The sequence below is a fragment of the Somniosus microcephalus genome, chromosome 5 (assembly GCF_052327205.1).
Source record: "Somniosus microcephalus isolate GS21.2 chromosome 5, FLI_Smic_1.0, whole genome shotgun sequence".
NCBI classification, from domain to species: Eukaryota; Metazoa; Chordata; class Chondrichthyes; order Squaliformes; family Somniosidae; genus Somniosus; species Somniosus microcephalus.
The window spans coordinates 58,380,971-58,393,011 of record NC_140991.1 but is presented as its reverse complement, the minus strand read 5'-3'; the positions used below and the strand labels follow the sequence as shown (position 1 = coordinate 58,393,011).

General features: G+C 42.1%; 1 protein-coding gene across 3 annotated transcripts in view; it reads right to left on the bottom strand.

Moving 5' to 3' along the window:
• Positions 1-12,041, bottom strand: part of arhgap12b (Rho GTPase activating protein 12b) — a 248,580-nt gene that overhangs the window by 39,135 nt on the left and 197,404 nt on the right. For 2 of the 3 annotated variants that reach the window (XM_085987656.1, XM_085987658.1), the window contains 4 exons: positions 10,871-10,990; positions 9,140-9,238; positions 8,709-8,786; positions 6,530-6,664 (listed from right to left, as the gene is read on the bottom strand). In XM_085987656.1, the coding sequence (XP_085843782.1) occupies positions 6,530-6,664; positions 8,709-8,786; positions 9,140-9,238; positions 10,871-10,990 (432 nt within the window). The remainder of the gene's footprint in view (positions 1-6,529; positions 6,665-8,708; positions 8,787-9,139; positions 9,239-10,870; positions 10,991-12,041) is intronic. The other variant, XM_085987657.1, reaches the window with a different exon arrangement.

The window sequence follows — 12,041 nt, the reverse complement described above, 5'->3', positions numbered from 1 at the left end:
AAGAAAAGGGTGTAAAAGAAAAGACAGCCATCCGTGACTAAGTAAAGAAATTAAGGATAGTATTCAACTAAAAACAAGGGCATATAAGGTAGCCAAATCTAGTGGGAGGATAGAGGATTGGGAAAACTTTAAAAGACAGCAAAAAATAACAAAAAGATTGATTAAGAAAGGGAAGATAGATTATGAAAGTAAATTAGCAAAAAATATAAAAACAGATAGTAAGAGTTTTTATAGTTATATAAAAAGAAAAAGGGTGGCTACAGTAAATGTTGGTCCCTTAGAGGGTGAGACCGGGAAATTAATGGTGGGAAATATGGAGATGGCAAAAACACTGAATATTTTGTATGTCTTTACAGTAGAGGACACTAAGAATATCCCAACACTGGACAAACAGGGGGCTGAAGGGGGGGGGAGGAGCTAAACACGATCAAAATCACTAAGGAAGTGGTACTCGGTAAAATAATGGGACTCAAGGCGGATAAATCACCTGGACCTGATAGCTTACATCCTAGGGTCTTGAGGGAAGTGGCGGTAGGGATTGTGGATGCATTGGTAATAATTTTCCAAAACTCCCTGGACTCGGCAAAGGTCCCGGCAGACTGGAAAACTGCTAATGTAACACCCTTATTTACAAAGGGCAATAGACAGAAGGCTGGAAACTATAGACCGGTTAGCCTAACATCTGTGGTAGGTAAAATTTTGGAGTCCATTATTAAGGAGACAGTAACAGGACATTTGGACAATCATAAGTTAATAGGACAAAGTCAGCATGGTTTTATGAAGGGGAAGTCATGTTTGACAAATTTGCTGGAGTTCTTTGAGGAAGTAACATATAGGGTGGATAAAGGGGAACCAGTGGACGTAGTGTATTTAGACTTCCAAAAGGCATTTGACAAGGTGCCACACAGAAGATTATTGCTTAAGATAAAAAATCACAGGATTGGGGGTAATATTCTGGCATGGATAGAGGATTGGCTATCTAACAGAAGGCAGAGAGTTGGGATAAATGGTTCATTCTCAGACTGGCAATCAGTAACTAGTGGTGTTCCGCAGGGGTTAGTGCTGGGTCCCCAACTCTTTACAATCTATATTGACGATTTGGAGGAGGGGACCGAGTGTAACATATCAAAGTTTGCAGATGATACGAAGATGGGAGGGAAAGTAGTGAGTGAGGAGGACATAAAAAACCTGCAAGGGGACATAGACAGGCTAAGTAGGTGGGCAGAGATTTGGCAGACGGAATACAATACTGGAAAGTGTGAGGTTATGCACTTTGGCAGGAAAAATCGTAGAGCAAGTTATTATCTTAATGGCAAGAAACTGGAAAGTACTGAAGTACAAAGGGATCTGGGGGTCCTGGTGCACGAAACTCAAAAGGTTAGTATGCAGGTGCAGCAAGTGATTAAGAAGGCCAATGGAATGTTGGCTTTCATTGCTAGAGGGATAGAATATAAAAATAGGGAGGTATTGCTTCAGTTGTACAAGGTATTGGTGAGACCGCACCTGGAATACTGCGTACAGTTTTGGTGTCCATACTTAAGAAAGGACATACTTGCTCTCGAGTCAGTACAAAGAAGGTTCACTTGGTTAGTCCCGGGGATGATGGGATGGACATATGGGGAGAGGTCGAGTAGATTGGGACTCTACTCATTGGAGTTCAGAAGAATGAGGGGCGATCTTATTGAAACATAAGATTGTGAAGGGGCTTGATCGGGTGAATGCGGGGAAGATGTTCCCGATGATGGGTGAAACTAGAACTAGGGGGCATAGTCTTAGAATAAGGGGCTGCTCTTTCAAAACTGAGATGAGGAGGAACTACGACTTCACTCAGAGGGTGGTAGGTCCATGGAATATGCGGCCCCAAAAAGCTGTAGAAGCTACATCATTACATAAATTTAAAACAGAAAGAGACAGTTTCCTAGAAGTAAAGGGCAGCACGGTGGCATAGTGGTTAGCACTGTTGCCTCACAGCGCCAGGGACCCGGGTTCGAATCCGGCCTCGGGCGACTGTCTGTGCGGAGTTTGCACATTCTCCCCGTGTTTGCGTGGGTTTACTCCGGGTGCTCCGGTTTCCTCCCACAGTCCAAAGATGTGCAGGTTAGGTTGATTGGCTATGATAAATTGATCCTTAGTGTTAGGGGGATTAAATACGTGGGGTTACGGGAATAGGGTGGGATATGTGTTGGTGTAGGGGTTATGGGGATCGGGTGGGATATATGTCGGTGCAGGCTCGATGGGCCGAAATGGCCTCTATCTGCACTGCGGGGTTTCTGTGATTCTGTGATAAAGGGAATTAAGGGTTACGGGAAGCGGGCAGGAATTTGGACATGAGTCTAGGTTCGGATCGGTCATGGCCCTGTGGGTAGCGGAGCAGGCCCAGGGGCCGTGTAGCCTGATCCTGCTCCTATTTCGTGTGTCTAATTCTGTTAGATTCAGGAGATGGTTCTGTGATAGTGGATTGGCGGTTAGGATCAGATCAGCCATGATCTTATTGAATGGCGGAGCAGGCTCGAGGGGCCGATTGGCCTACTCCTGCTCCTATTTCTTATATTCTTATGTTCTTATGAATCCCCCACTATCAACATCCTGTGGGTTACCATTGATCAGAAACTGAACTGGACCAGCCATATAAATACTGTGGCTACAAGAGCAGGCCAGAGGCTGGGAATTCTGCGGCGAGTGTCTCACCTCCTGACTCCCCAAAGCCTTTCCACCATCTACAAGGCACAAGTCAGGAGTGTGATGGATTACTCTCCACTTGCCTGGATGAGTGCAGCTCCAACAACACTCAAGAAGCTTGACACCATTCAGGATAAAGCAGCCCGCTTGATTGGCACTCCATCCACCACCTTCAACATTCACTCCCTCCACCACCGGCGCACTGTGGCTGCAGTGTGTACCATCTACAAGAGGGACTGCAGCAACTCGCCAAAGCTCCTTCAACAGCACCTTCCAAACCCGCGACCTCTACCACTTAGAAGGACAAGGGCAGCAGACGCATGGGAATATCACCACCTACAAGTTCCCCTCCAAGCCACACACCATCCTGACTTGGACCTGTATCGCCGTTCCTTCACTGTCGCTGGGCCAAAATCCTGGAACTCCCTTCCTAACAGCATTGTGGGTGTACCTACACCATATGGACTGCAGCGGTTCAAGGCGGCAGCTCACCACCATCTTCTCAAGGGCAATTAGGGATGGGCACTAATTGCAGGCCTAGCCAGCCAGCGACGCCCTCATCCCATCAATGAATAAAAAAAAAAAGTTTCCATACTATTCGAAGAAGAGTTCTCCCTTAACCAAACCTTCACTGGTCATTGTTGTTTGTGGGATCTTGATATGTTGTTTAAAAAGGGGGAAAGGGATAGACCGAGTAATTACAGGCCAGTCAGCCTAACCTCAGTGGTGGTCAAATTATTGGAAAACATTGAGGGGCAGTATTAATCGTCATTTAGAAAGGCTCGGATTAATCAAGGACAGTCAGCATGGAGTTGTTAAGGGAAGGTCGTATCTGACTAACTCGACTGAATTTTTTGTGAGGTAACGAGGAGGGTCGACGAGGTTTGTGCGTTTGATGTAAGCTACATAGATTTTAGCAAGGCTTTTGACAAGGTCCCACATGGCAGACTGGTCAGAAAAGTAAAAGCCCATGGGGTCCAAGGGAAAGTGACAAGTTGGATCCAAAATCGGCTCAATGGCAGGAAGCAAAGGGTAATGGTTGACAGGTCTTTGTGTGACTGGAAGGCTGTTTCCAGTGGGGTTCTTCAGGGCTCAGTACTAGGTCCCTTGCTTTTTGTGGTACATATCAATGATTTGGACTTCAATGTAGAGGGCATGATTAAGAAGTTTGCAGATGATACAAAAATTGGCCGTGTGGTTGATAATGAAGAAGAAAGCTGTAGACTGCAGGAAGATATCAATTGACTGGGCAGGTGGGCAGAAAAGTGGCAAATGGAATTCAATCCAGAGAAGTGCGAGGTAATGCATTTGGGGAGGGCTAACAAGGCAAGGGAATACACAATAAATGGCAGGATACTGAGAAGTGTAGAGGAACAGAGGGACCTTGGAGTGCATTTCCACAGATCCCCGAAGGTAGCAGGACAGGTAGATAAGGTGGTTAAGAAGGCATACAGGATACTTTCTTTTATTAGCCAAGGCACAGAATAGAAGAACAAGGAGGTTATGCTTGAACTGTATAAAACACTAGTTAGGCCACAGCTAGAGTACGGCATACAGTTCTGGTCACATTACAGGAAAGATGTGATTGCATTAGAGAGGGTACAGAGAAGCTATACGAGGATGTTGCCAGAACTGGAGAATTTTAGCTCTGAGGAAAGATTGGGTAGGCTGGGGTTGTTTTCTTTGGAAGAGGAGGCTGAGGGGAGACTTAATTGAGGGGTATAAAATTATGTGGGGCCTAGATAGAGTGGATAGGAAGGACCTATTTCCCTTAGCAGAGGGGTCAATAACCAGGGGCATAGATTTAAAGTAATTGGTAGAAGGAATAGAGGGGAGTTGAGAAGAATTTTTTCACCTTGAGGGTGGTGGGGGTCTGGAACTTACTGCCTGAAAGGGTAGTAGAGGAAGAAACTCTCATCGCATTTAAAAAGTACTTGGATATGCTCTTGAAGTGCCATAACCTACAGGGCTACGGACCAAGAGCTAGAAAGTGGGATTGGCTGGATTGCTCTTTTTCAGCCAACAGACACGATAGGCCGAATAGCCTCCTTCTGTGCCGTAAATGTCTATGATTCCATGATGTGCAAATTGGCTGCCCTGTTTACTTACATAACAGTGATTATATTGCAAAAGCAATTAATTGCCTGTGATGCACTAAGGACATGAAAGTCGCTATGACAGTTGTTTTTTTTTTTTTAATTTGTTCTCGGGGTGTGGACAATGCTGGCAAAATATTTGTCCATGCCTAATTGGTGGTGACCTTGAACCAATCGAGCCCTTGCGATAATGGCGTTAGGTAGGGAATTCAAAAATTTTGACCCAGTGATGATGAAGCAATGGATGGTATCTGTGCAATTAGGATGATGTGCAACTTGAAGGGGAACTTGGGAGATGATTGTGTTACATAATCATCACCTTCTTGGTAGTGGAGACTGAAGTACTGTTGGCACGTCATTGCATCCTATAGGTAGTACAGACAACAGTGTGCCAGTGGTGAAGAGGGCAGATATGGAGTCCAGTGGAAAGGATGGCGATGAAATGAACTGCTCTGTCCTGGATGGTGTTGAGCTTTGAGTGTTGCTTTGTAGCACCAATCCAGGCGAGTCTTCCATCACGCTTCTGAACCGAGTCTTGTCGTTGGTGGAGAGGCTTTGAGGGGTTAAGAGCTGAGCCACTCATCAGACAGTACTCAGTTTCTGCCATGCTCTTGCAGCCACACTGTTGATAAGGCCAGTGTAGTTAAGTTTCTGGTCGACAATGAGCCCAAGATATTGATGGTGGGAGACTCGGTAATGGTGGTGTGGTTGAAGGACGGGGACGTGGTTGGATCTTTTTGCATTGCAGGTGGTCATTTACCTGGCACTTCTGTGGCATGAATGTTAGCTGTCACTTGTCAGTGAAAACCTGGATGTTGTCCAGGTCCTGCTGTAGGCTGGTATGGGCCATTTCATTATTGGAGGAGCTGTAAATGGAGGTGAACACTGGAATGGTCAGTGACCAGCCCTAGTCCTGACTGTAGGACAGTGAAAGTCATTCATTAAGGAAGCACTGATGATGATTGATTCCTACAGCAATGTCCTGGGGCTGCGATGAGTGACCTTCGGCAACCATGAATATCTGACTGTGTATCAGGTATCACTCCAGACGTTAGAGGGTTTTCCCCTTTGACCTCCATTAACTTGAGCTTCGCATTTAACCTTTGGTTGTTTCCTTTATTTTCACATTGATACTGTCAACACTCAAACTACAGGGCACTTAAGGTACTGCAAGTGTTCTGACATTCAATGACAAATTTCTCACTCAACTTGCTTCGCAACTACTCCAATTTTGCATAAAAATTCTCAGAGAAGTGAAAATGGGTATCTGAGCAATAACAAATATATTTCTTTAAAACTGCATTAAAAAAAAAATTGGATGGGTAATGGTGATAAATTTGCCTCTTTAAAGTGATGACAAATGTTTTGACAGGTCAGTAAGCTGTCTTTCCACATTGGGGTAATTTTCTGAATTTGCACTCCCGATGTGAAGTTTTGCCTGTCAGGAACACGTATAGAAAATCAAGTACAAGCTACACACAATCTGTTTGGAAAACCATGCACAGCACAATGGTAAATTTCCCATATGCTTTCCTGGTGAGTCAGGCTCCTTATCAGAAGCACAAAGTTGAAAAAACACATCACTTGACCCTCCATTTCCCATCTGATCATTGTACCTACATTATAATTACTTAAATGTTGATTATATTGAATGCTTCAGGAAGAAAATATAAATTATCATAACCTTCTGTAAACCAGCAAGAAGTTTTAAAATGAGATTAAGGAAATACCATTAATTTATGACTTTTACTTACTGATTGCATTAACAAAGTCGTTAAAGAGATGATATGTGAAGAGTGGTTCAGGCAATTCTCTGAAAAACATCTTGAGAGCCCCAGTAATGACATTGATATCCTCCCACTTACTGTCACTCAAGTCCAGCTTCTCATCTGTAAGGAAGGCATAATTGATTAGTACGTTTAAGGTCAGCAGCAGATCAGTATCTCACAACTACTTTGTGTTTTAAAAGTGTATTGTTGAGGACTAAGTAGTATATTTCGTGAGCATGCCATCTTTTCATCTATGGGCCCTGTGATCAAATCTGGGCCAGACTGAATGAAAGTTTTCTCTTTTGCTAGTTGTTAAGAGTCCAATGTGAAATGAATTTGGGCAAACTGAATCAAATCAGGGAAGAAATAACAATTTGACTTGAGTCATTCCTCCCCGTCCCCTCTATCAATTAAGTTTAAAAGATGACCACGAACTATCAGACTCAGCACATAACTCTCCAAAAATAAATTTATATTGATTAAACTACATTAGAAATGGTTTTATTTATGAATCTCTTCACTACATCACTATCCAATTGGTTAAGAAAATTATTTCCCATTAATCAGTAATTTATTTAGTAATATAGAAAATGTCAGCAGAAAAAGTGTATAAAATGTTGCATAATGGCATTATATGGTTATATGTTTTGTTTAAAAGTTGATCATATTTTGTAGATTTCAATCCATGAATCTCTTTTTGTAGGTTTTCTTTATTTCACCAACCCCTTCCCGTTACCCAGGCTAACCTTCTTGTTTGGAGACTAGTACCGTCTATTCCACAGACCAACCTTTACAAGTACAGGCAGCTCAGGTCAATGGCTGTCAAAGGGAAAACCCTCCAGTGGTGGAGTCATATGTGACGCAAAAATAGATGGTAGTGGTTATTGAAGGCCAATCATTGCAGCCCCAGGACAATTTTAGGGAAGCATCCTTGGCCCAATTATCTTCAATGATTTATCAATAACTTTCCCTCCATCATAAGGTGAGGAGCTAGGTTGTTCACTGACTATTCTAGTTTTCAGCTCATTCAAAACTCAGCACAGGCCAGCCTACAGAAGAACCTGGACAACATCCAGGCTTGGGCTGACAAGTGGCAGATAACATTCGTGCTACTTAACTGCCAGTTAATGACTATCTCCACCAAGAGAAAAGCCCAGCCATCTCCGTAGAACTTCAATGACACAACCAATCCTGTACCACTGGATTCAATACCCATTCCTTCCACCACCGGCATACTATAGCTGCAGTATGTGCGATCTACGGGATGCACTGCAGCAACTGATCAAGGTTACATCGGCGGAACCTCCCTCCTCCATGATCTCTACCACCATAAAGGACAAAATCAGCAATGTCATGGGAACACGTTCACCTCCAAGTCGCACATCACCCTGACTTGGACGTATATCATTGTAGCTTCATCATTGTTAGGTCAAAATTCTGAAACTCCCTACCTAAACACCATTGTGCGAGCATCATTATCACAGGGACTGCAACGGTTCATGGAGAAGGTTCATAACCATCTTCTCAGAGAAGTTTGGGATGCCAACACGTCCACATCGCGAGAATAAATTAAGACAAATCTGATCAATTGAGACGGTGATCTGAATTTTTGTTTGCTAATATGTTAACCCAATATGTCAAAGTTCATGTACACAAGTCAGGTATCAATAAATTCTTGATATACATAAATTGCTATCAACTCCCAATTTTTTCCTCACTTACTATGTGGTATAGTTAGTTATATCCAAGTCTGGTTATAAGCAACTTTCCTGCGCCTAGAGCTGTGGAATACTTAGTGGAAATCAGTTTAAAAAGCAAAATTACTACTAGCAACACAGTGCTTTGATTTACATGATTTTACGCACTGAGTTCTTGATTTTGACAGGGTTCTCCGATCTAAAAGTTGGTGCTTACTGTGGGGTATCATTCCATACCTCAGTAGTTGGATCAAGAGAATCATTAGCAGAGACCAGGAAGCAGGCTACTTGTCAAGTTTCTTACATTTCACCTTGCTTACATTTTGTGCATATTCAAGAATTAAATACCCTGAACTTCAAGGTGTGCTTAACCAAATTTACAAATGTTATGCTCTGCTGCCAACTGCAAACTATACACAATGTAGCTTTTTAAAAAAAAAATTCACATGGGTAGTAAAATGACTTACCATGGTTGACTGCAAAGCGAAGCTTTTGTATAACAGCCAGGTTGCCACTCACTCTATATAGACCATCAATGTTCAAGCCTGATGACATAAAATGAAACAACATAAGAACAGGCAAGGGCCCCAAGGACTATACACCCTTAGACTGATCGACCTGAATTCCAAAAATGTTACAGTCCAATGCTTTCAGGACTCAATTTAAAAAAAAATACATTGCAAAAAAAGTGATTAGTTGAAATTTACTGAAATTATGGGAAGCATCAAGATATTCATAGTCAGAAATAGTAGTTTTTTCTGTCAATTCACACTATTACAGTACATTGAATAGGTGAACAATTCTGGATATGTTAGAAATTATTTCACAAACATCTTTAGAGTTTGTGTGTAATATGCTACAGTAGTCTTTTGAAGAATCAACTGTTAGAATGTCATACCCTCTTTCTCCACATGATCAATACACATCGTCACAAATTTTGGTACAGTTGTGCCCTCTCTCTGACAAAGACTGCTTAGATTGCATCCAAACACCTGATCTGTACAAAGGAAAAAGAGTTATAGGTAAACTAATTTGACTTCACATAATGGCTCAGATTTTGCGGTAAGAATAACGGTAAGGCCAACAGTGTTCACCATTATTGAGTAAATCGGACAGCAACTTCCAGCGTCCACACACGCGGTTAAACGTGGAAATCAGGAAGTTGCTGTTCGAGTTGCCCTGTTCCTCCACAAGCTTCGCTACACCGGTACCTCGCCAAGAGACTCAGCATTCAAATACATGAAGGGTGTGAAGTTGGGGTACTTTCACACTAAATATGCCAGAAAAAGTTCATGCTTCTCCATTCAAGTGTAAGTGAATTTTTAACAGCATGGAAAGTCTTAATTACTGCCAAACAACCTCTCTGGCACTGAAAATTTACTTTTACAAATGTGGAGTCTCATTCCTTCAGATTTTAATTATTGTTGGAGTTTTTTTTTAAATTTAAATAATTTTTTAAAAATTATTTCTTTTGTTTCTTATTTCTCTCTCTTTATCCCATCTTTCTTTCCCCCTCTTTATTTTGCTTTCTGTACATGATTTTGCATTGATTTAAATATTCTAACTTATACTTCCTGGTTTAGACTTTATACATGTCTCAGTAAGGATTCTTCAATCTGATTGGTTGGGGAGGCATGCCATTGCTTGCCCTGTTCATGCAGGCCCCAGATCCTCTGTAGAGGATGCTGCGCTGTTTTGACTGATAACTGCAAATCGCAGGGTAAAAGCCCACAGAAAGTCTGTGAGCAAATGTACGTGCAATGAACGGCAAGCGCTGTTTGTTCGTCGCTGAACGCAAAATCTGGGCCAATATTTCTTTAAACAACATTTTTTGTATTTAAACCATAGATTTTAATTATAATTATCTTCTTAATGAATCCCCTTCTAACCATATGCTGAAATGGTTTTACACTACATATGACGTTCGCAGTATACAAATACTGTACAATTACTTAATTTTATTTGAACAATTTTTTTTGAAAAAACAATTATTCATATTTTTTGCTAAATATAGCTAGATATATTCAGTGTAGCAATAGTCTTACTGAACCACTATATTTAATATGGTGAAATTAAAAGATTACATAGCTTGCACTCCACCCCCCCCGCCCGAATCACTTATTCAGTGAATAATGAAATAATGCTTTGATATTCTTAATTTTTAAACTGTGAATTTTTGTCTATTAAAAAAAAATCAGTGTTTGAAAAATTTTACGTTGTAACATATTTAGAGTTCAGTAAGTATGTACAAGAAATGACAATGCCACTGACTGGAAGGACATAGGTTATTTTGCTCACTCTGCTGAACTTCCACGTTCTTTTGCAGGGTGGTGGGAGGAGAATTGGAGGGAAACATTATGTACTTCCATGTGGCATGCTGAACAGCAGCTTTGGCAGAGACCTGTTAAGAGGTCCGCTGTCTGCTTAACTGCAGAAGGCGTATGACTCAGTGAGACCTTTATGGAGAGAACGGGAGGAATAGATGAATTACATGTACTTCTTAAAAACAACAAAAACACATGGGTAGCAATTTATCACTCAAATGTAACTGGGTTTCTTTCACTCAGTCTGAAATTCAGTATACTGGTACCGTATCTTCAGTAAAGGTGTGATACATAGTTTTTCTTACCTTTAATATAGCCTTTGTCTCGCACTGCTTGGAGTGTTGGTCTGCGTGTCAGAAACTTTTTCAATTTTGTTTTTGTCTTTTTTTGGTCTGCATTATCTATACTAGCAGAAGATTTTACTGCTGTAACAAATAGTAAAAAACAAAATAAAGCTTAAACTACAAATTCATTAAATCACATTTAAGAAATGGCTCTAAAATGTCAAATCTGCTTTGTAAAAAAATGATAAAGCAAGATTCTACAATTGGCACGAGGTAGGATGACTGCTTAGGGTGTCAGCCGTGGCTCAGGTTGTGGGTTCAAGTCCCACTCCAGAGACCGGAGCACAAAATCTAGGCTGACACTCCAGTGCAGTGCTGAGGGAGTGCTGCACTGTCGGAGGTGCCGTCTTTCAGATGAGAAGTTAAACCGAGGCCCTGTCTGCTCTCTCAGGTGGATGTAAAAGATCCCATGGCACTATTTTGAGGAAGTGGAGGGGAGTTATTCCACCAAGCTGTAGCTACTTACATAAGAACATAAGAAATAGGAGCAGCAGTGGGTACTGTACGAAGTTTGTAGCGGGGGCTGAAGACTATGGCTTCAGTCTTCCCAATGTTAACTAGGCAAAATTGCGGATTCTAGACTGGATGTTGGACAAGCAGTCTGACAACACAGAGGCAGTGGAGGGGTTGAGAGAGGTGATGGTTAGTAGAACTGGGTATCATTAGTATACATGTGGAAGCTGGCCCAGTGTCTGGAGAGGATGTCTCCAAGGGGCAGCATGGAGATGAGGAAAGGAGGGGGCCAAGTAGGGTCCACATGTTAGCTTGGATCAGTTGGTAACACTCTTGCCTCGGCGGATTGTCGGTTCAGCACCTTCCACCAAGACCTGAGTATATAATATAGGCTGATATTCTCGTGCAGTACCTTGGGAGTGCTGTATTGCTGGAAGTGACATCATTAGATGAGATGCTAAACCAAGGCCCTGTCTTCCTATTTGTAAGAACATAAGAAAAAGGAGCAGCAGTGGGCCATTTGGCCCCTCGAGCCTGCTCCGCCATTCAATAAGATCATGGCTGATCTTCTGCCTCATCTCCACTTTCCTGCACTATCCCCATATCCCTTGATTCCCTTAATATCCAAAAATGTATCGATCTCGGTCTTGAATATACCCAACGACAGAGCCTCCACAGC